The 24,120-nt window shown below is 57.4% G+C and overlaps 1 protein-coding gene across 1 annotated transcript; it reads left to right on the forward strand.

The window, feature by feature from the left end:
* Positions 1-1,058: 1,058 nt before the first annotated feature.
* Positions 1,059-24,119, forward strand: LOC142023941 (uncharacterized). Its single transcript, XM_075015421.1, has 5 exons — positions 1,059-1,177; positions 10,254-10,592; positions 13,565-13,799; positions 14,253-14,377; positions 23,284-24,119. The coding sequence occupies exons 2-5, from the start codon at positions 10,509-10,511 to the stop codon at positions 24,037-24,039; spliced, it is 1,200 nt and encodes a 399-aa protein (XP_074871522.1). The 5' UTR covers positions 1,059-1,177; positions 10,254-10,508; the 3' UTR covers positions 24,040-24,119.
* The last annotated feature ends 1 nt before the right edge of the window (position 24,120 follows it).

The raw sequence follows: 24,120 nt of genomic DNA on the forward strand, positions 1-24,120 counted from the left end.
GTCACCGTGGGCAGCAGCCCTTAGCCCAGGGCTTCTGGCTGCTGCTGCGGCAGCTGGGGATCCATGCTGCAGGCACAGGGTCTGCAACCAGTTGTCAGCTCTGTGTATCTTGTGTTGTTTAGTGCAACTGTGTCTGGGAGGGGCCCTTTAAGGGAGTGGCTTGCTGTTGAGTCCGCCCTGTGACCCTGTCTGCAGCTGTGCCTGGCACCCTTATTTCGATGTGTGCTACTTTGGTGTGTAGACGTACCCTCGCAGCGCCTATTTCGATGTGGTGCCGCACAACGTCGAAGTTGAACATCGACGTTGCCAGCCCTGGAGGACGTGTAGACGTTATTCATCGAAATAGCCTATTTCGATGTTGGCTTCATGTGTAGACGTAGCCTTGGTGTCCTCTAGTTCTTGTATTATGGGCACAAGTAAATAACTTCTCCTTACTCACCCTCTCCACACCTGTCACAATTTTATATACCTCAGTAACCCTTCTATTAATGGCAGGTGCCTGCCAAAAAGGCTCTTAGGGGTTTTCTATGAAGGATACAACCAACCTGCCCCCTTACCAGCCACCCATAGTCATCTGCTGGGGGATTACCCTGAAGCAGAAACTTATGATTATGGCTTTGCTGGGTCTCAACTCCCAATCTGATTTCAGCTCTAAACAGCTCCCATAGAGAATTTCACAAAAACCATAGCACCCAGCCCAAAAAGACTAAGTCAAATCAGACTTACTACTACATAAGCAAAGCACTCACCACACTTACTCAAGTAACTGCACACACCAACACTACTTTAAACCAGGGAGCCCTGTGTAATTAATGTCTCACACAGCTATGGCGACTGCCCTGGTGCCCACAGCAACCCAGAGCATTGGTGAGATCCCACAACTCCACACTGAGTGTCAGCATAAATTGTGATTTTACAACAACGTGTTTACAACAGATAAAATCTTATTGCTTACTTGCTACCCATCAGGCTTTGCCCGAAAGGTATCACATGTGCACACCTTTGCTTTCTCATGCAAATGATCTCTGGGAGACACATTCCTCCCAGCCTTCAGCAGCATTGCCTTCCTCCTGCCACATTCCCCACACTACCAAAGACCGGGGAACTGCTGCTGCCCCCCACTTGAGCAGCCCACCTCCTCATCCAGCAGCTGCTGCATCCTCACCCCCCAGGAAAGGTAAGGGGCTTCTGAAAGCGGCGGTTGGGCCCCCTCCACAGGCCTCTTCCTGTGGAGTGGCCTGGAAGGGGTGAGTTTGGGCAGAGCCCTTCCTTTCCACCGGGGCTCCAGAGGGGTGGCTGCATAGCCAGGGGTGGGGTGTTAGGGTGTGCCCCTGCCCCACCCCTGCAGCCACCCCCCCTTACTGCCCCCCCACCCACACCCAGCTGCCGCTGGGGGCCCCTCCTCCACCTAGGCCCCCTTCTAACCAGCTGCCCCTTCCTTCTCCCCCTGGTTTCCTGAGGGCTCTGCAGCAGCTGCTGTGGGCCCCCCCAGCGCACGTGGGCACCCCCACCCCCCCCATTTCCACCAGGTTGGCTGTGCCCACGCCCCCTCCCACCCCCCTTTATTCTTCACTTCACCTAAGCGCCTGAGCCCCACCCCCCCACCACACACGCATAAACTTTAATCCCTCACATCCCAGTGCAGAAAAGGAGCCATCTGACCATCTTGTGCTGGGAGCAGCGGCCATCTTAGGTTTCACCTTCCCCTGACCTCACTGCCCTTGCTCTGCCCTTCCCCCACCTGACTGGGTCCTCAGCCTGGCCGGTGGGGGAGGGGCAGCCACGCCTCCACCCTTCCTTCCCCTCCACTCTCCTCCCCTCCCCCGCTCTCTCTTAAAGGCCCCACGCCCAACAAACTTCCCCCATCTTACACACCCACCACCATGACCCCCACACCCGCCGGAGGGTCATCCAGTGACCCCCTCCTCCCCTCGTCTTCCACTGTCACCCCTCCCACCCCCGAAACGGCGGCCCACTCATCCAGGGCCGCCCAACACTCTGCCACCATGTTGGCTGAGGGCGCGGGCGCAGGCTCCGGGGCTCCCACCACCTCCGCCGCGGCGTCCTCCAGCAACCTGGCCCCGAACCCACCCCCCCAAAAGGGCAGGAAGGGCCAGGGGAAAAGGAAGGGCAAGAGCCCCGCCCGGAAGGCTAAACTCCCCGCGGCGGGGACTCTCCCCCCGGCTGCCCAAGCACTTGCCGCAGCCTCCCCTTCTCCGCCTCCCCCTGCTCCCTCCACCACCCCTGGGGGCCCCGACATCTTGGCCCCCAGGTCGTACGCCCAGGCGGCGGCCGCCGCCCCGCACCCTGCTCCTTCCGCCTCCGCCAGGGCTACCATCCCCGACGGTCGCAGCCCCTTCCCCGCGCTCACCAGGAGGCACGGGGTCCGCTGCCTCCTGGTGGCTGCCTCGCCCCATGTGGAAACCTACGTGCGGGCGTTGGCACGGGTGGTGGGGTCCGCGGCCGTGGTGGCGGCCTCCTGGATGTTCGGGAAGATCGTCTTCTTCCTGGCTTCGGAGGCCGCTGCCCAGGAGGCGGTGGAGAGGGGCCTGGCGGTTGGGGGCGTGCACATGCCTCTGGAGCCGCTGGGAGACCTGGGCGTGCGGGTGGTGTTCTCATCCGTCCCGCCCTTCCTTCCCAACGCCGCCCTTCTGCCTTTCCTCACCGCCCTGGGCCGGCCTTTGACGGTCCTGAGTCCCCTCCCCCTAGGCTGCAAAGACCCCGCCCTCCAGCACGTGCTGTCATTCCGCCGGCAGGCCCGAGTCCAACTGCCGCCGGCAGCAGCACAGGGCGGGGTGGCCCAGGAGGGGACTATAATGGTGCCCCATCAAGGGGCCCAGTACCGGGTCTTCTACACCCTGGGGGAGGCCCGGTGCTTTGGGTGCCGGGCGGCGGGGCATGTCCGGAGGGATTGCCCCCTGGCCCGGCACAAAGAAGAGGAGCCTGGGACCTCCTCCGACCCGGGGGGCGTCAGCCACGAGACCGGCGGCGCCCCGACCGCGACAGGCCCTGGGACCGCCCCTCCTCTTTTAGGCCCGGACGGATCCATCGCCGCTCGGGCGTCGGAGGGCGCCCGGCAGCATGGTGCCGGGAGAGAAGAGGCGGGCACTGGCGCCCGAGCGGGCACAAAAGCCGGGCCCGTAGAGGAGAGGGAGGCAGGGCCGGCGGCAGGACCAAAAGAGGGCCCACCCCAGGGCGGGTCGCGCCTCTCCCTCGCTGCCCCACCCCCCTCCTCCCTCCCTCCCTCCTTGTCGGCCCTATCCCCTGGCCCCTCCTCCACTAATGCCCAGCCCGCCTCCTTGGAGGGCTGGGTATTGGTGGGGGGGAAAAGGAAAAAAGGGGGTGCGCGTGTCCGGCACCCCACCCCGCCGGAGGACAGGGTGGAGGTGCCGCGCAAGGCACCCAAGAGATCCGCCAGCCCCGCTCCACCCGCCGAACCCCCGGCCACCAACCATCTGCCGGGGGTGACGGAGGTTGCCGCCACGGCGGCCGAGGAGATTAACACCCCCTCGGTCCCGGAGCCAGAGCCAAAAGAGGCCGAGACGGCCCTCCCTGTGCCCGCGCCCTCCTCCGACACCCCTCCGGCTGCTACCCAGGTGGCTGTAATGGAGCGCCCGGAAGAGGTGGCTCCCGGCCTCGCCCTCCTCTCGCAGGAGGTCGAGGCCCTGGGCCTCACCCCGGTGGCCCTGGACATGGAAGGCCTGCTATTAGACGCCTGTGGGCCGCCTATGGACTCTCCCCCACCCCTCCCACTTTCCCCCACCCCTCCCACCAGCGATCCCTCAATTGCCACCTCTTTCTGCCCTGAGCTGTCCCAAGGGGCAACCCCTCCCTCAACTAGGGACGACCCCCCGGCAGAGGTCGGCGAGCCCCCGGACGCCCCAGGGGAATTAGGGCTCCCCTTGCACCCCCCCTTCATCCCCGCAACTGAAAACCCCAATACCCTCTCCCCCGACCTGCCGGCGCCTCCCGCTGAGAGTGCCGGCACCTCAACCTCTACCCTGCCATTGCCTGAGGAAGCCCCCCTCCTGGAGACCTCCTTGGCCCATATTTCCGCCCTTGCCCCCACCTTGGCCTCACTGCTTGCCACCCCCGCCATACCCCTTCCCGGCCAATGCCCTGCTCCAGAACCCGCAATCCCCCCCACTCTAAACCCTCCCCTTCCTCCTCCCCCCCCACTCCCTCCTTTCCCTCCCCCCCATGACCCCTCTCTTCCCCCACTGATCTCTACCTCCCCTGCCCCCATCCCTCCCCCTCCTTTTTACCCCTGCCCGCTCATACCTGCCCCCGAGGTTGTAACCCCTCAGGAGGCCCCTCTTGCACTGCCCTCTCCCAGCACTTCCGGGGCTGCTCTCCCTCCACCGCCCTCATCCCTCCCAAACTCAGGCCCCAGTCCCTACCCCAACCTCTTCTCTGGCCGGGGGGCCCAAAAGAACGCGAGGCCGACGGGTTCTCAAGACCCCGAGACCTCGGCAACCCACGCGCTGGCGGGCGAGATGCGCCAGTTCTTGGAGGACGTTCGCGGCTCCAAGAACAAGGTTACTCTCGCCCTCCAGCACTGGGGAGACTTTCATTCTGCCCTGGAGTCCGCGAGGGCCCTTCTGAGGGAGGGCAAGGGGACCGGGAAGAGGGACACCGCGGTCTACCAATGGGCCCGTGGCTTCCGTGACGCCCTCGTCACCTTTGGCGTGGCTCACGGCTTGCTGCATGGCCCCACAGGAACCGCCGGTGCTCCCTCTGGCGAGGATCCTCCCCAGCCCTCCAAATGGCGCCGTTCATCTTTGCCACACTAAACGTCAGGGGCTGTGGGTCGGGTCTCTGCAGGTGCCGAGTGCTCTCCTTCCTCCGAGAGGGCGGGTACTCGGTCACCTTTCTACAGGAGACCCACACTACTCCGGCCGCCGAAGCCAAGTGGTGGCTGGAGTGGGGAGACGGGGTCCACTTTAGTCATCTCTCGGCCCAGCGGGCCGGGGTAGCGACCCTGTTCTCCCCAGACCTGCAGCCCGAGGTGCTGGGGAGCGTCGAGGTCGTGCCGGGCCGCCTGCTGTATCTCCGGGTGCGGGTGGAGGGGCTGCCTCTTCACCTTGTCAACATCTACGCCCCGACACTCGGCCCGGAGAGAACCCCCTTCTCCCGGCAGGCGGCGGCCTTCCTCGACACCATCGATCCTCGCGAGTGCCTGGTCCTTCGCGGGGATTTCAACTGCACCCTCGAGGAGCGGGACCGCACGGGGACCGAGAAGTGCCAGGCCGCTGCGGACGTCCTCAGGGAGCTCATTAACCGTCACTCCCTGGTGGACGTCTGGCGCAGCCACCACCCAGACGAGGACGCCGGTTTCACCTACGTCCGGGTGGTGGGCCATAAATCTGTACACTCCCGGTTGGACCGCATTTACATCTCGCGGCACCATCTCTCCCAGGCCCACGCCTCCAGTGTACGGCCGGCCCCCTTCTCGGACCACCACCTGGTGGCCGTGAAGGCTTCCCTCTCGCCTGGGAAGCGGGGGTCGGCCTACTGGCATTTTAACAACAGCCTGCTGGAGGACGTGGGCTTCGTGGCGTCCTTCCGGGAGTTCTGGCTGGCCTGGTGCGAGCAGCGGCACGCCTTTCCCTCGGCACGGCGGTGGTGGGACCTGGGAAAGGTGCGCGCGCGGCTCTTCTGCCGCGACTATACTCGGGGGGCCAGCCAGCGGCGGGATGCGTTGATAGGGCAGCTGGAATGGGAGGTCCTTGAGCTGGAGAGGCGTCTAGCCACCAGCCCTGGAGATCCATCCCTCTGCAGCACATACCAGGAGAAGCGGGACGAGCTCAGGACCCTCGACGCTCATCGGGCACAGGGGGCCTTGGTGAGGTCGCGAATCCAACTCCTCCGGGAGATGGACCGCAGCTCCCGCTTCTTCTACGCCCTGGAGAAAAAGAGGGGCGCCCAAAAACATATCCCCTGCCTTCTGGCGGAGGATGGCACCCCTCTTACGGATCCGCTGGAGATGCGCAAGAGGGCTCGCGCCTTCTATGCCGCTCTTTTCTCCCCGGATCTGACCGACGCCGACGCCCGCAGGGCGCTCTGGGACCAACTCCCGTCGGTCAGCACGGGCGACCGGGACCGGCTGGAGCTTCCTCTCACTCTGGCCGAGCTCTCGGAAGCCCTCCGTCTCATGCCCACCAATAAATCCCCGGGCATGGACGGGCTGACCGTGGAGTTTTACCGCGTGTTTTGGGATGTCCTCGGCCCAGACCTGCTCAGCGTCTGGGCCGAGGCCCTGCAAGGCAGGGTGCTCCCCCTCTCGTGCAGGCGTGCAGTCCTCAGCCTGCTACCCAAGAAGGGGGACCCCCGCAACCTCAAGAACTGGCGTCCCATCTCGCTCCTCAGCACGGACTACAAGATCATTGCCAAAGCCATCTCCCGTCGCTTGGGGTCCGTGCTGCAGGACGTGGTCCACCCCGACCAGACCTACACCATCCCGGGCCACACCATCCTGCATAATTTGTCCCTGGTCCGGGATCTCTTAGAGCTTGGGTGTAGGGACGGCCTGTCGTTCGCCCTCCTGTCCCTGGACCAGGAGAAGGCGTTCGACAGGGTGGACCACAGGTATCTCCTGGGCACCCTGCAGGCCTTCGGCTTAGGACCCCGCTTCGTCGGGTTTCTCCGGGTGCTGTACGCTGCCTCGGAGTGCATGGTCAAGCTCAACTGGACCCTGACCGCTCCGGTCAGCTTCGGACGGGGAGTACGACAAGGCTGCCCGCTCTCAGGACAGCTGTACGCTCTGGCCATCGAGCCCTTCCTCTGCCTCCTTCGGCGAAGGTTGACGGGGTTGGCGCTTCCAGAGGCAGGGCTGCGGCTAGTCCTGTCGGCGTACGCCGACTACGTGCTCCTCGTGGTCCAGGACCCGGGAGACCTGGCGCGTCTGGAGGCCTGCCAAGCTATCTACTCGGCAGCCTCCTCCGCCCGGGTCAACTGGGTCAAGAGCTCTGGCCTGGTGGTCGGGACCGGATGGCAGACGAGCCGCCTCCCACCCGCGCTTCAGGCCATCCGGTGGAGCGCGGGTCTGCTGCTCTATCTAGGCGTCTTTCTCTCCGCCACGCATCCCTCTCCTCCGGAAAACTGGCAAGGCCTAGAGAGCAGGGTCGCTGAGCGGTTGCGGAGGTGGACAGGGCTACTCCAGTGTCTCTCCCTCCGAGCGAGAGCGCTGGTGTTGAACCAACTAGTCCTGTCCATGCTCTGGCACCGCCTCAGCACCCTGGTCCCACCCCCCGGGTTCCTGGACCAGCTCCAGAGGTTAATCCTGGAGTTCTTCTGGCCAGGACTGCACTGGGTCCCTGCAGGGGTACTCCATCTCCCCCCGGAGGAGGGGGGACAGGGCCTGACCTGCACGCGCACTCAGGTCCATATCTTCCGCCTCCGGGCCCTGCAGAGGCTTCTCAACACCAACAGTGCAGATAGTCCGGCATGGAGCACGCTGGCGCACGCTTTCCTCCGCCGTTACCGAGGGCTCCGATGCGACCGGCAGCTCCTCTATTTATCCTGCAGAGACCGTCCGCGAGGCCTCTCGGAGCTGCCGGCCTTCTACCAGGACCTCCTCCGCACTTGGCGGCTGCTCGCAGCCTCCAGGTCCTTAGGGGCCACCGTGGGAGAAGACCTCCTCGCGGAGCCCCTGCTACACAACCCCCACCTTCGTGTGCAGGCGGCGGAGTCTCGCACGGTGCGCCGGAGGCTGGTCCTAGGTGGAATCACCAGGGTCGGAGAGCTCCTGGACTACGAGCGGGGGGACTGGATGGAGGCCCCGGCGCTCGCCCGGCGCATGGGGCTCTCCGACCTACACTCCCCCCGTCTCGTACTCCGGGAGGTGAAGGCTGCCCTGCCCTCCACCGCTCACAGTTACCTCGGCCGGGTCCTGCGAGAGGGTGCACCCCGCCCCCCTCCCACTCCTAGCCCTCCGGACCTCTTCGTGGGCCCCCGGCTTCGCGATCCTGCCCACCCCCCTCCCCCCCATCACCTCAGCCGGCTGCACACTTTCCAGCCGGTCCCCTTCCGAACCGCACCTCGACACCTTCTGTACGCGCTCGTGCTTCACACGCTCCACTTCCCCACCCTCGTGTCCCGCCCCGATCACAAATGGCGGGACCTTTTGCCGTCATCGGAGGGTGGGGAGCCCCGGTGGGCCGGCCTCTACTCCACCTTGGTCCTGCGGCCCGCCGGGGACATCAGCTGGAGAATCCTCCACGGAGCGGTGAGCACGGGCGTGTACCTGGCGCGGTTCACCCCCATCCCGGACACCTGTACCTTTTGCGGCACGAGGGAGAACCTGGCACACATCTACATCGAGTGCGCCAGGCTGCAGCCCCTCTTCCGGCTCCTCCAGAACCTCCTCTTGAGGTTCTGGCTGCACTTCTCCCCACACCTTCTCATCCTCTCACACCCTATCTGTGGCCCCACAAAGTCGCGGGACCTCCTCGTCAGCCTCCTCCTGGCCACGGCCAAAATGGCCATTTACAAAACCAGGGAGAGGAGGCTGGCAGCGGGGGCGACCTGCGACTGTGGGGCCTACTTCCGTTCCTCCCTCCGCTCATGAATCCGAGCAGAGTTCCTCTGGGCGGCGTCCACCAACTCCCTGGACGCCTTTGAGGAACGGTGGGCGCTGTCCGGGGTCCTCTGCTCGGTGTCCCCCTCTGGCTCTCTCATTTTAAACCTTTGACCCTCACTCCCGCCCCTGGTTTTTCTTTCGTTGTCCCCCGTATTCACTTGGAACCAGGCTGTTTTTAATGGGTCCCCTCTCATCATGAGAGGGGCCTTGTAGCCGTGGGCAGGCTATGCCTGCCCACTCCCCCGGCATCCAATAGGTACATCTCTATCATGCCCTCCACCCCAGCCTCCTCTTTTCTAAACTGAAAAGTCCCAATCTTTTTAGCCGCTCCTCATACAGGACCTGTTCCAAGCCCCTCATCATTGTAGTTGCTCTTTTCTGAACCTTTTCCAGTGCCAGGATATCCTTTTTTAGGTGAGGAGACCACATCTGTACACGGTATTCAAGATGTGGGTGTACCATAGATTTACATAGGGGCAGTAAGATACTCCTTATTTTCTATCCCTTTTTTCATAATACCTAACATCCTATTTGTCTTTTTGACTGCGGCTGCACACTGCATGGATGTTTTCAAGTTATTCCACAATAACTTCAAGATCTCTTTCCTGATTAGTTGTAGCTAAATTAGCCCCCATCATATTGTAAGTGTAGCCGGGGTTATTTTTGCCAATGTGCATTACCTTACACTTATCACATTAAATTTCATTTGCCATTTTGTTGCCCAATCACTCAGTTTGATGAGATCTTTTTGAAGTTCTTCACAGTCTGCCTTTGTCTTGACTATCTTGAACAGTTTAGTGTCGTCTGCAAACTTTGCCACCTCACTGCTCACCCCCTTCTCCAGATCATTTATGAATAAATTGAACAGGATTGGCCTTCACAAAGCCCCTAGCTACACCCTGAGCGCCCAAGACACCCCTCTGCTCTAGTACAGTCCCTAGCTATGCCCTCGCTGCCCCCTGGCCAAACACAGACCTGGGATACCCCCTGTCTGAAGCAAGCTATCCCCTCCTGCACTCTCAGCTCGCTGCCTATCTCCACACAGCCCCTAGATATCCCTTCCCTGCACCCTGACTACCACTGTCGCATAGCCATAGCATGTGTGTCTTGATGGTTATTTGAAGATATGAATTTAAATTATATTTTAAAATTGAACTCTTAGGATCAGATTTACCAGTATGTTCTAGCTTCTTTAAGTTGCTCCAGAGCAACATATGGCAGCCAGAATTTACTGCCTGTTAAACTGGGTCAAACAGCTACTTTGTATCACAAAAGCTCAGCAGAGCAATAGGAGTGCGCTGCTGACTCCGGCCTCAACTTGCAAAGTGCCTGGATTTGGAGGGGGAAGCTAGCTCCAGAGAAGGCAGTTCAGGGAATTCTGAAGGTGAAGATGAGGGACCAGCTTTTCTGAGAAATAAATATTTAATTATGAAGAATAATGGCATTAGAAACCATTAATCCAAAAGAAGTTTTTCATGTGTAACTTATGCAGAAGAGTTCAGTGAGTTTTAGTTATGTGGGAAGTTTGAAGTGTACAGTAGTAGGCATCCTTCAGTCTGCATAGACTATGGATCGCGCCCTTTATAGTTTCAATTGAGGACTTCATTTACAGCGTCTACCGTGACTATGAAGACCCACATGAGAGTGACAGTCCTTGCTGTATCTCTTGCAGATCTGGTGGATGTCTGGCAAGTCCTTATAGTGCTTTCTGTGCACTCGCTTCTCCTCTGCTAGCTGTCTGATCCTCATCTCGCCCTTCTGAAGGCCCTTGTGTAACCCCTGCCTCCATCTGCTGCGGTCGTCTGCTACTTCTTCCCAGTTGTCCAGCTCGATGTCTACCTCTCTGAGGTCTCTTTTGCAGACATCTTTGTAGCACAACTGGGGGCGTCCGGGAGGTCTTTTGCCAGAGGCTAGCTCACCATACAGGATGTCTTTTGGAATCCTTCCATCATTCATCCTGTGGATGTGGCCAAGCCAGCGGAGCCGACGCTGCCTGAGGAGGGTGTGCATGGTTAGTACTAAGCACAAAAGAAAGATTTGAGCGCAGCATGGGGCAGTGGTGACTTGCAGTTTTAAACTAGTGTAAGTGGTGAGTTCTCTGACACTTAGGCTACATCTACACATGCACGCTACATCGAAATAGTTTATTTTGATGTAGTGACATCGAAATAGTCTATTTCGATGAATAATGTCTACACATCCTCCAGGGCTGGCAACGTCGACATTCAACTTCGACGTTGGGCAGCACCACATCGAAATAGGCGCTGCGAGGGAACGTCTACACGCCAAAGTAGCACACATCGAAATAAGGGTGCCAGGAACAGCTGCAGACAGGGTCACAGGGCGGACTCAACAGCAAGCCGCTCCCTTAAAGGGCCCCTCCCAGACACAGTTGCACTAAACAACACAAGATCCACAGAGCCGACAACTGGTTGCAGACCTTGTGCATGCAGCATGGATCCCCAGCTGCAGCAGCAGCAGCCAGAAGCCCTGGGCTAAGGGCTGCTGCACACGGTGACCATAGAGCCCCGCAGGGGCTGGAGAGAGAGCGTCTCTCAACCCCTCAGCTGACGGCCACCATGGAGGACCCCACTATTTCGATGTTGCGGGATGCAGATCGTCTACACGTGCCCTACTTCGACGTTCAACTTCGAAGTAGGGCGCTATTCCCATCCCCTCATGGGGTTAGCGACTTCGATGTCTCGCCGCCTAACGTCGATTTCAACTTCGAAATAGCGCCCAACACGTGTAGCTGTGACGGGCGCTATTTTGAAGTTGGCGCCGCTACTTTGAAGTAGTGTGCACGTGTAGACGTGGCCTTAAATAATTAAACCATGATTTAGTAACTAAGAGGTTTGGGGTCTACCTCAGGAGTGAGTTGGTAGGCCAGGTTCTATGGTCTGCACTGTGCTGGCGTGCAGACTAAATGATCAGGAGGGTCGCTTAGGCTATATCTACGTGGCATCCTAACCTCAAAACAAGCTATTTTGGCATGCGGCATTGTCTAGATGGCATCACATGCTGAAATAAAGCGCTATTTTGAGGCATCACTGTACTCCTCCTGCTCTGAGGTGTATAGGGATGAAGGAATAGTGTGCCTGTTATATCGAAAACTGTTTCAAGATAACAGGTACGTTGCATAGAGGGGGGCAGCTATTTCAGGACACTGCAGCATCACAAAACAGCTCCTGAGACGTAGCCTTAATTTCTGTCTACTGTGTATTTTAATGTGTCTGTGAATGAGCATTAGCCTGCTAAACCCAGGGTTGTGAGTTCAATCCTTGAGGGGGTCACTTAGGGATTTGGGGCAAATAGATTAAAAAAAAATGTCAGGTATGGTGATAGGTCCTGCCGTGAGGGCAGGGTACTGGACTTAATGACTGCTCAAGGTCCCTTCCAGTTCTATGAGATGTGTATATTTCTATATGTCAGTTTGTGCGAGGAATGTGTCAGCAGGAGCTCAGTCCTGCTGAAGGAATTTGAGGAATTCACTCTTTCATACTGCAAATGGGAAGAGTTGTGTGGCTATATAAATGGGGTGTGCATATGTAATTAATTTTGCTTGCATTGCAGAAGGTGCTGGGTATCAGGAAAGAAGCAGTGATGTGTCGCCCATTGTAAACAAGTTGTTGTAGAGTCACAAATTGAGCTACCACCCAGTGTAGGAATTATGGCCCAATTATCACCAATGCTTGAAATTATTGTGGGGCTATAGGGCGCTAATAATCACCGTGTAAGATGTGGATCCCACAGGGCTCCCCTCAGCAGAACCCTGTGAAGTAGAAATTGGGAGAAGAGATACTGGTTGAACTAACTGGCTGGGAGCTTTAAAGCCACACAGCTGTAAGTCTGGTTTGACTAGTTCTCCCTCTACTGTTCAAAGACAGAACCAAAGCCCAGGCCAGTGCTGGGGTCTGTAGTTCTGTGGGGTGTTTTGGTTTGGTTTTTTGGTGCAAATCCACCCCAGCAGATACTGAGATTCTGAGACTAGGCCCAGAGCTGAAGTCATGGAAAGCTGAACAGTGGACCATAGCAGACAAGCAACTGGTAAGGGCGGCTGGCAGAGCATAACAGACAATCAGCTGGAAGGCCATCTTGACCTTGTGGGGCAAGCAACTGTATGCTGATGTACTTGTGAATGCTGGGCGGGTATGGACCAGACTGTGCTGTGAGAGGTACACTCTGGGGCCATTTCTACACAGGCAAGATCTTCCGGATCAACGGTGCCTTCTTCCAGAAGATCTGAGGAGCATCTACACATGCAAGATGCTCTTTCGGATTTCTTCCAGAAGAAGGTGCCCCCTCTTCCGGATTCTGTATTCCATTTCAGAATCAGGAAGAGGACCTTCTTCCAGAAGATTCTTCTGGAAGAAGGCATGTGTAGATGTTCCCAGACTGCTTCTTCCGAAAGCAGCAGTCCTCCATGGCGGCAGCCTGCTGGAGAGCAGGGCCACTCTAGACACCCCCAGTGAGCCTCTATGGTCCCCAGCTCCTTGCAACCTTTAAAGCTGCAAGGACCCAGAGACCCCATGGCAGGAAGCTGAGAGTGTGAGACAGGCAGCACATGCAGGGCGGCCTGCCACACTCCCCCAAGGCCCCGCAGTGCCCAGCAAGTCCCGACCCACAGGGATGGCTAGCCAGCCACCACCCTGCACTGCCCAGGGGAGCCCCAAGAACCTGGCTGAGGGCAGCCAAGACCCCAACCAGGATCCAAAATGGAGGACCCCCTCCTGGACTGAGCCAGAGCTCCAGGACCTCCTGGGGCCCTGGCACGATGAGAATGTCCTCTGTGACATCAACGGGCACTGGAGGAACGCCACAGCCTTTGCCCACCTCGCCCAGGGCCTGGCTGCCCCTGTCCAACCCTCCCAGACACCGGAGCAGGTCGGGTGCAAGGTGAAGGAGCTGCGGCAGGGGTACATGCAGTCCTGGGATAGTGCCCACAGATCTGGCCATGGCCCTGCCAGCTGCCCCTTCTTCCAGGAGTTTTGGGACCTCTTGGCTGCAGATGACGTCTCCCCACCCCGCGTCACCGTGAAGACAGCCACAACTGAGCCCTGTGCCACACCAGAGGAGGAGGACGAGGGACCCGCCACTGTGGACGTCCCACCTGATGGGGAGTCCACGGACGGGTCCCTCGTCATCGCGGTGCCCTCCACAGCCAGCAGCCAGGCCCTCTCCAGTCGGGCATCACCCGACATATATGAGGCCACCTCAGGTAAGTGCACACAGTGGAAAAGCACGATGGAGGGAGGGGGACACCTTGGCCCCAACCCCAGGCCCTGAAGCCCTAAAGCCTGTCCCCAGTCAGGGCCCAGGGCACACCCATGCCTGCAAGGAGCACCTGGCTCCCTCTCCCATGCAGCACTCCTGACTGTGCTGAGACCCCTCTGGGCAGCAGAGCTTCATCCAGAACCCCACCACGGCCGAGCACCCGCCCCGAGCCCACAAGCCTGTTGCCAGGGTGGGCTACCGTGGATAGCGCCCCAGTCCCAGCATCATGCCCCAGTGGCCGCTGCAGTGAGTGCACACAAGCCTGCATGGCAGCCTCCCCTGGCACATGCCCGTCCCATGGGTCCGTGGAGGGGGCAACCAGCTGGGGAGACTGAGGCCATGCCAGCCAGGTCCCAGATGTGGCAGTGACTTCTCCCTACCCTCTTTCTCTTAACAGCGGTACCATCCAAGGGCCAAGGCAGCCAGACAAGGAGCCCAGGGCCTGCCAGCCCCATCCAGGCCAGAGGACCCAACAACCCACCAGCTGGGCCCGCACCAGCCCCTGCTGCACGGCGGCCACAGGTGCGCTGGACCCAAGGCAGCTGCCATGAGGAGGTGGTCGTGGCCTACACAGCAGCCCTCCACCAGCAGAATGCCCTCACCAAAAAACGGCTGGCCCTTGACAAGGCTGAGCTGCAGTGGAGGTGGGACACATGGGGGGGAGGTGGTGAGGATGCTCCGCACCATGTGCGGGGCCCTAGCAGGCCAGCCCCCAGCCCCCCCCAGCTGCCCCCCCAGTCCCCCCCAGAGGTCCCACCCAAGGGCCCCCCCAAATTTCCCCCAGAGGTTCCCCCCGACCCCCCTGCTGTCCTCCCCAGTGCCCCCCTGAGACCCCTGTTACTGCCCCCCCGAGCCCCTCCCTGCTCCCCCCCGCTAACCCCCCTGCATTTCCCCCCCTGCTGGCCCCTCAGCTGCTCCCATGCCCCCAGCCCACAACCCTGAGGCTCTGGCCACCATACTGCCCCTGGGCCTGCCCAATGCTGCACTGAGAACCCTCGCACCATGGCTTGTGGCCACTGTGGGCCCCATGGAGGGTTGCCTGGGCCACAACCTGCCCCCCCTCCAGCCCCTCTGCTGAGGCTGGGCCAGATGCTGACCAGCCCTACCTGCTGGTGGTTCCGGCCCCATCAGCACCCTGCAGGGGACCGCGCACCCAGGGTGGGAGGGGCGCCTGCGGGTGCCAGGGCTCATGGCCTTCCACCCCATCCCTTGATTAGGGCCCCCCAATATTTCTGCCCCAGTCCCCATCCAAGTTTAGGTGCCCATGTCCCCTTACCCCCATGTATATAGTTCATTCCCTATCGGGTTTTGGTTGTTATTTTTATTATTCACCATTTACTATTTACACTACTCATGGTTGTTAATGGTTCAGGGTTAAATATATGTTAGTATTCAGCACCCCCTGTGTCCCTGATTACTGTGGGGGAGGGTGGGCGTTGGGGGGTGTGGGGTGTGCACATGGAGGTGTGTGTAGGGGGGGGCCTGTGGGGAGGGCTGCGGAGGTTAGTAGTCCCCTCGGCTCAATGCCTCCCAAAGTGCCTCCCAGATCCCGAGCCCATCATGGTTGAATCGCCGGTTGGGGCCACAGCAGGCTGCTGTTAGTTTGGGGCCAGCTCCACCATCCAGCCGTGGGGCAGGATCCCCTCATGTGCCTCGATGAGGTTGTGGAGCGTGCAGCAGGTGGCCATGACCTGCGGGACGTTCTCCACCCCCACATCAAGGTGCATAAGGAGACACCTGAACTGCACCTTCAGACGGCCGAAAGTGCACTCTCCGGGATACCAGGCCTGTGTGAGCCAGGCATTAAACAGCTCCTGTATGGGCACATCAACCAGGGCTGGAGTGGGTAGGCCAGGTCGACCACGAGGCAAAGAGGCATCATGACATCCCCGATGGCATGCTCTTGTGGGGACACGAATATCCCAGCCTCCATCCTGCGGAGCAGGGCAAAATTCTACAGGATCTGTGTGTGCGTCTTGTGCCCTGCCCGGCCAGCCGACATAAATGTCCGTGAACTTCCCATGGGCATCCACCACCGCCTGGAGCACGATGAAGTGGTACCTCTTGCGGTTGACATATCAGCCACCACTAGGTCCTGGGGCCCTGATGGGGATATGCGTCCCGGCGATCGCTCCAAAGCACTGGGGGAACCCGAGCGCAGCGAAGCCCTCAACGACTGTGTCCGGTTCCCCGATGCTCACCAGCAACCACACCAGCAAGTGGTTGATAGCCCTCACGATCTGCAGAGGAATGGGCGCACTTGTGGGCTTATCATAGAATCATAGAACACTAGGACTGGAAGGGGCCTCGAGAGGCCATGGAGTCCAGTCCCCTGCCCCGACGGCAGGACCGACCACTATCTACACCATCCCTGATAGACATCTATCCAATCTGTTCTTAAATATCTCCAGCGAGGGAGATTCCACAGCCTCCCTTGGCAACTTATTCCAGTACTTGACCACCCTGACAGTTAGGAACTTTTTCCTAATGTCCAACCTAAACTTCCCTTGCTGCAGTTTAACTCCATTGCCTCTTGTTCTCTCCTCAGAGGCCAAGAAGAACAAGTTTTCTCCCTCCTCCTTATGACACCCTTTAAGATATCTGAAAACCGCTATCATGTCCCCCCTCAATCTTCTTTTTTCCAAGCTAAACAAGCCCAATTCTTTCAGCCTTTCTTCATAAGTCATGTTCTCCAGACCTTTTATCATTCTAGTTGCTCTTCTCTGGACCTTCTCTAATTTCTCCACATCTTTCTTGAATTGGGGTGCCCAGAACTGGACACAATATTCCAGCTGAGGTCTAACCAGCGCAGAGTAGAGCGGTAGAATGATTTCTCGTGTCTTGTTCACAACACACCTGCTAATGCATCCCAGAATCATGTTTGCTTTTTTTGCAACAGCATCACACTGTTGACTCATATTTAACTTGTGATCTACTAGAACCCCTAGGTCCCTTTCTGCTGTACTCCTTCCTAGACAGTCTTTTCCCATTCTGTATGTGTGAATCAGATTATTCCTTCCTAAGTGCAGCACCTTACATTTATCTTTATTAAACTTCATCCTGTTTACTTCAGACCATTTCTCTAATTTATCTAGATCATTCTGAATTATGACCCTATCCTCCAAGGTAGTTGCAACCCCTCCCAGCTTGGTATCATCTGCAAACTTAATAAGCGTACTTTCTATGCCAATATCCAAATCATTAATGAAGATATTGAACAGAACTGGTCCCAAAACAGACCCCTGCGGAACCCCACTTGTTATGCTTTTCCAGCTCGATTGAGCACCATTAACAACTACTCTCTGGGTGCGATTAGCCAGCCAGTTATGCACCCACCTTATTGCAGCGCGATTTAAGTTGGACTTGCCTAGTTTGTCGATAAGAATATTATGCGAGACCGTATCAAATGCTTTACTAAAGTCGAGGTATACCACATCTACTGCTTCTCCCTTATCTACGAGTCTCGTTATCGTGTCAAAAAAAGCTATCAGGTTGGTTTGACATGGTTTGTTTTTTACAAAACCATGCTGGCTGTTCCCTATCACTTTACTACCTTCCAAGTGCTTGCAGATGACTTCCTTAACTACCTGCTCCATTATCTTTCCTGGCACAGAAGTTATGCTTACTGGCCTGTAATTTCCTGGGTTGTTCTTATTCCCCTTTTTGTAGATGGGCAGTATATTTGCCCTCTTCCAGTCTTCTGGAATCTCTCCTGTCTCCCATGACTTTCCAAAAATGAGAGCTAACGGCTCAGCTACCTCTTCTATCAGCTCCTTGAGGATTCTAGGATGCATTTCATCAGGCCCTGGTGACTTGCAGACATCTAATTTTTCCAAATGGTTTTTAACTTGTTCTTTTTTTATTTCAAAAACTAACTCTACCCCTTTTTCACCAGCATTCTCTATGTCAGGCATTCCTTCAGACTTCTCTGTGAAGACCGAAACAAAGAAGTCATTAAGCATCTCTGGCTTATGCAGAGGGGTCCCTGCCCTCCTCCCCTTCCACCCCCTTCCTCCCTACTGGGCCCCCCCCCCCACTGAGGGACCCCTCTGGCAGCGGCCATGTGGTATCCTTTCTGGGCTAGGCCTGCCCACCCCCCCCAAACCCTGCTCCCTCCCAATCAGCGCCTGGGGTCCCCCGAGCCCGCCGGCCCCCTCCCTCCCACCGGTGGGGCAGAGTCTGGGGCAGGGCTTACCTGGAGGATGACGGCCCTGACAGTGGATGTGCACACCCCAAATCGCTGCCCGGGATGGTAGCTGTCCGGGGTGGCCAATTTCCAGATGCTGATGGCCATGAGCTTCTCCAGAGAGAGGGCCGGCCTCAGCCAGGTATCCTGGCATAGTATCATGGGGGCGAGCCAGCTGCAGAATTCGAGGAAGGTGTCTTTCTTCATCTGCAGGTTCTGCAGCCAGCAGTCATTGTCCCACTCACCCATGACAACCCTGTCCCACCAGTCCATGCTGGTGGTGTGGGTCCAGACGCACTGGACCAGTCGGAGGGGGCCCAGCAGGTGCGATGGGGGTGCAGGACCCACGGGCCTGGGCTCTGTCTCCACAGGAGGCTGAGGAGGGTGGCCAGGAGGATGGCTAGTGTGCGGGTGAGGGCGAGCCTGCTGTCCTGTGGCTGCTGGGGGTCCATGCCTGCTGGTCAGTGGGCGCTGGACAGGGTCCTGGGTCTGGCTTGCTGGGCACAGACTTGGCTGGCTTTGGCAGCATTTGCAGGGAGGGGCTGTTTGAGTGGGGCCCTTTAAGGGGCTGTGTGTCCGGTGGCCCCGGAAGGGCTCCCTGGCTGTGCGACCCCGTCCGTGCTGTTTCCTGCCCTGTTCTTCCAGAAGAGCACCAGTGCTTGTGTAGATGCGCTCTTCTGGAAGAAGGGCTGGCTCTTTTGAGGTCCTGTTTGATGTGTAGATGCGCTCTTCTGGAAGAGATCTTCTTCTGGAAAAAGTGCCATGTGTAGAAATGGCCTGTCAGTGTGGGCGTGTGGGTAAAGAGATCTAAGCAAGGGACTCAGCTCAGCAGCCTGTGGACAGTGCCACACTTAATGCGGTTCTTCTTTCCTTTGTTTAGCAATGCTACATGTAATGCTGTGTAAATTTATGATTGGCTACTATTGTTAAACAAGCTGTTTCTATCTCAGAATCTATGCTTGCAAGAGGGGAAGAATTGCTGTTATAGGCACCCGGCAGGTAGGATGAGATAGTCCAAGGTTACTGGGTGGGGACTTGAGCCGTTTTGGTTGCATAGTTGAAGGAATCCCCTGGGAACCAAACCTGGCCCTTCTGGTACTCACCTGCCATTAATAGAAGGGTTACATTTGTTCAAGAACTCCTCTTAAACGGTAATGACCACAGAATTTGGTATGCAGCTTCCTTTTACCCTAACTTGAATCAAAGTTAGGGTTTGGTTGGTCCTGGAAAGTAGAAAACACCTGAAATCCCAGGATTTCCCAGAAAATGGAAAGGGAGGGACACATATAGGAGGGACACCATAGTTCAGAATCACCACTGAGGGCAGCTGCAGCAGGAAAACAATAATCTGTTTATCCAATCAGGCACTGGGAGACTAATCCACAATTCAAATGGGTGGCAGGAACTGTGGGCGGACTACCCCCTGTGAAATGCTGTTCCAGTCAGTGTTACTTAAAGCAGTGAGGACACACTCCATAGACCACATACACTCAGGGAGGACACGCACCTTCAACTTTATCAAACCAGGTGCTAAGAGTTGGCCTTACAGTATTGGGTCACATATATTAGCATAAAAGTACCCTGAGAGAACAGCTCTGATGCAGCTGCACTGCTATAAACGCTGTCGTGCAGCCATGACCTAAGTTCTTTAGCTGAACCGGTAACAGTCAGCAGTGTGATGGTGGAGCGCCTCCGTTTTCAAACATTTTTTCTCACAACCCAGTTGAAGAAAATTGTTGATGCCCATGACCCTGGCATAATTCTATCTTTCAACTAGCGTGCAGGCTTCCAAGTGGGGCTGGAGGATGCAGAGTGCAGTGGAGTACTGGAGGTTGAGGCTGAGTTGGAGTGTGGGAGGGAGTGAGGGCTCTGGGGTGAGGGCTCTGGGATGCAGGAGGGGGCTCCAAGTTTGGGGAGGGACTCAGGGCGAGGGCAGGGTACTGGGATACAGGCTTACCGCTGGGGGTCCTGGGTAGCAGCACAGAAGGGATCCTAAGGCAGGCTTCCTACATATGCTGACATCACAGACCACTGTTTTAGCACCCCTCACTGGTCCCCTGGTCACACGACAGCAAAGTGATCTAGTGCCTTGATTCAGTGACCTAGTACTGTGAGAGCCACTGGTCCAGTCTACATTAGGGACCCAGCTATGTGGGTATAACTACCTTGCTCAGGGGTGTGAAATCCACACTCCTGGGTAACACAGACTCACAGAAGATCAGGGTTGGAAGAGATCTCAGTAGGTCATCTAGTCCTATCCCCTGCTCAAAGCAGGGCCAATTCCAACGAAATCATCCCATCCAAGGCTTTATCAAGCCAGGCCTTGACCGACCTCCAAGGAACGAAATTCCACCAGCTCCCCAGGCAACATATGTGTGAGCAGGTGGCTACAGACAGGGGAGTTTCAAGAGGAAGAGAAAGAGGTCCCACTGCTGAAGAGGATGTCCAGTGAGCATATTAGTGTCTGGTGAGAGTGAGTTTGCCTGACTGTTTAAATTTTGAATTCTCGTTGCAGGTGATTTCAGTTTCAGTTACTGTGGCAGTTGGGACTGTGTGTCTGGCAGGGATAGACCCTTTGCTCCCTTGATTGCCCTGTGTGATCAGCCTCAGGATCAGCCTTTAAAAAGCCAGAGGCACAGTGACCATGGAAGTGAAGCTGACAGGGGTTTTTAAGATGGAGTGTGACAGAGGGGATCCACTTTGGTTAGGAAGCCTTGCAACACCTGTGCCAGCACTCCTTCTGTCTCCTCCACTTGTGCCTGTGCCCTCACCCAGACCCTGGTGTCATTTTGCAGGGACTGTGACTTGTAATTCCCACTTACGCAAGTCCAGGCTGGTGGGACCATCCCATGTGGAAAGTGTCTTCTGGTGGAAACTCTCAGGAAGCAGGTGGGAGAGCTACAGGAGAACGTGGCTAGGTTGAGGAGTATCTGAATCCACAAGCAATTCCTGAACAGTATTTATATCAGGCGTGTCCAACCCGCGGCCCGCGGGCCGCATGTGGCCCTGGACAGCTAGTAATGCGGCCCCACAAGATCATAAACTTTTAACATTATTATGTGATTTATATACATTAACTATATTATATATTTTATATGCGGCCCAAGACAATTCCTCTTCACTCAGTGCGGCCCAGGCAAGCCAAAAGGTTGGACACCCATGGTTTATATGGATACAGCTGAGATTAAGGTAGCTGTCCCACCACAAAAGAGTACTGAAACATCAGCAATGGAAGAGATGGCTCGGGGGGACACTGACAGCTGGTCACTTCTGGCAGCAAGCAATGCTCCACTCCTGCTCCCAATCCTCCCACCGTGATACTGGGAAACCACTATATGATTCTGGATATGGAAGATACAGGAGATAAGGAATCACCCCCTACAACAGAAGCCGAGAAGCCTTGTATTCCCAAGGCTGGGAAGTCTGCTGCCACCACTACAAGGAGAAAACATGTGGTGGTCGAAGACCTTCTCCTGAAGTGAACGGAGGCACCCATCTGTCACCCTGCCATGTCTCAGGAGGTATGCTGTATCTGACACTTTACAGAGGCATTCTGGGGGATTATCTGGCCTGGTGACTAATACCCCATGCAACTCGTCCATGTGGGCACGCATGATACTGCAAGGAGTAAATGTGAGCAGATTAAGCGTGACTACAGGACTCTGGGAGTATGGGTGAAGAAGCTGGGAGTGCAGGTGGTGTTCTTCTCAATTCTTCCTTGTCAAAGGCAGGGGCCCAGGCAGAGACAGGCGCCTCCTAGAGGTGAATACCTGGCTGCGAGGATAGTGTCACCAGGGGGGCTTTGGCTTCCTTAATCATGGGACACTTTTCTGAGAAGGACTGATAAGCACAGATGGGGTTCACCTTTAGAGGAATGGGGAAGCCATATTTGGATAAAGACTGGCTAAACCTAGCGAGGAGGACTTTAAACTAGGTTTGATGGGGACGGGTGACCAAAGCCCACAGGTAAATAAATAAACCTGGAGACCTAGGAGTTGGATTGGAATTGGGAGGGATCTGGGCTATAACAGCAGAGAAAAAAGAGGGACTAGGCAGAAGTGGGAGGCAAAAACAAATAATTATCTTAGATGCCTATATACAAATGCAACAAGTCTGGGTAACAAGCAGGAAGAACTTGAAGTCCTAATAAATAAAGAAATGCAACTGTGACATAATTGGTATCACAGAGACATGGTGGGATAATACACACAATTTGAATATTGGTATAGAAAGGTACAGCTTACTCAGGAATGATAAGCAGGGTAAGCAGGGAGAAGGGGCTGCTTTATATATTAAAAATGTGCACACCTGGATTGAGGTGGAGATGGATGCAGGAGACAGATGCATTGAAAGTCTCTGGGTTAGGTTAAAAGGGGTAAAAAACAAGGGTGATGTCATGATAGGGGTCTATTACAAACCACCTACCCAGGTAGAAGTGCATGAGGCTTTTTCTAAGCAACTAACACAATCATCCAAAGCACAGGATTTGGTGGTGATGGGGAACTTAAGAACATAAGAACATAAGCCACTCCCTTAAAGGGCCCCCCCAGACACACTCAGCCTGCACAGCACACGGTCTGCAGAGCCATAGGCACGCACACCTCAAGCGACCCAGTCATGGACCCCCAGCAGCAGCAGCAGCAGCAGCCAGAGGTCCACACAGCCGCCCCTGCAGGAGCAGTGCTTGACCTGCTCAATGCCATGCAGGAGGCAGCTGAGCACCTCCTTGCCACAGAGGAGGAGCTGCCTGCAGGGGAGGAGGACGCAACCCCCAACCCTGCAGCACCCTGCCCCCCCGCCCCCCGCCTCATACGCCACCAGCTGTGGAGCTACCCCACGAGCACCGACTGGTGGGAGCGGCTGGTACTCAGACAGTGGGACGACAACCACTGGCTCCAGAACTTTCACATGAGCCGGCAGACATTTCTGGAGCTATGCCAGTAGCTCACCCCCGCACTGAGGCACCGGGACACTGCCATGCGGCGTGCCCTCAGCATGGAGAAACGGGTCAGCATTGCTGTCTGGAAGCTGGCCACTCCAGACAGCTACCGATCCGTGGGCCAGCAGTTTGGTGTGGGCAAGGCCACCGTCGGGGCTGTCCTCATGGAGGTAAGAGGACCCACGAGGGGGAGCGGGAGGCAGCCCTGGCAGGGGAGGGGAGGGGAGAGGGGCCCTGGCAGGGGAGGGCCACACACACCCTGCACACCCCTCACTGGTGCTTTCCCATGTGCTTCCCCTGCAGGTTGTCCGCGCCATCAACGCCTTGCTCCTCCACAGGCTCGTGAGGTTTGGGGACCCGGATGCCGCCATCGTGGGCTTTGCCACCCTGGGCTTCCCCAATTGCTTCGGGGCTCTGGATGGGACTCACATCCCCATCCACGCCCCGGAACACAGTGGAGTACGCTACTTAAACAGGAAGGGCTACCACTCCGTGGTCCTCCAGGCCTTGGTGGACAGCCAGGGCCATTTCCTGGACATTTATGTGGGCTGGCCTGGCAGCACCCACAACACCCGGGTATCCCGGAACTCGGGCCTGTGCCGCCGGCTGCAGGCAGGGACCTACATCCCCCAGCGGGAGATCCCTGTGGGGGACACCACCATGCCCCTCTGCGTCATCGCAGATGCGGCATACCCCCTCCGGCCCTGGCTCATGCACCCGTACACAGGCCATCTGTCTGCCAGCCAGGAGCGCTTCAACCAGCGCCTGAACCACGTGCGCCAGGTGGTGGAGTGCACATTTGGCCATCTCAAAGGGCGCTGGAGGTGTCTCCTCACCCGCCTGGATGCAGGCCCCACCAACATCCCCCAGATTGTGGGTGTGTGCAGCGCCCTCCACAACCTGGTGGAGAGCAAGGGGGAGGCCTTCTTTCAGGGCTGGGCTGTGGAGGCCGGCAGGGCCGATGTGCAGCCACCCGCTGCCTCCAGTTGCCAGGTGCACCCCGAAGGGACCCGGGCCCAGGAGGCCCTGCGCGCCCAGTTCAATGAGGCCACGGGGTGAACGCTGGCAGGCCCCCCACTGCACCCCCCCATCCTCCACAACACTCCCTGCCCCCTACGCACACACCACAGAGCACCCAAG

Source organism: Carettochelys insculpta, chromosome 21, assembly GCF_033958435.1.
Source record: "Carettochelys insculpta isolate YL-2023 chromosome 21, ASM3395843v1, whole genome shotgun sequence".
Taxonomy (NCBI): domain Eukaryota; kingdom Metazoa; phylum Chordata; order Testudines; family Carettochelyidae; genus Carettochelys; species Carettochelys insculpta.

Coding starts and splice junctions, on each gene's coding strand:
- LOC142023941 (XM_075015421.1), top strand. CDS start 10,509: ATGTCTTTTGGAATCCTTCCATCATTCATCCTGTGGATGTGGCCAAGC. Junction 10,593..13,564: donor GCCTGAGGAGGGTGTGCATG/GTTAGTACTAAG, acceptor CCCTTCTTCCAG/GAGTTTTGGGACCTCTTGGC. Junction 14,378..23,283: donor CTGCTGCACGGCGGCCACAG/GTGCGCTGGACC, acceptor CTTCCCCTGCAG/GTTGTCCGCGCCATCAACGC.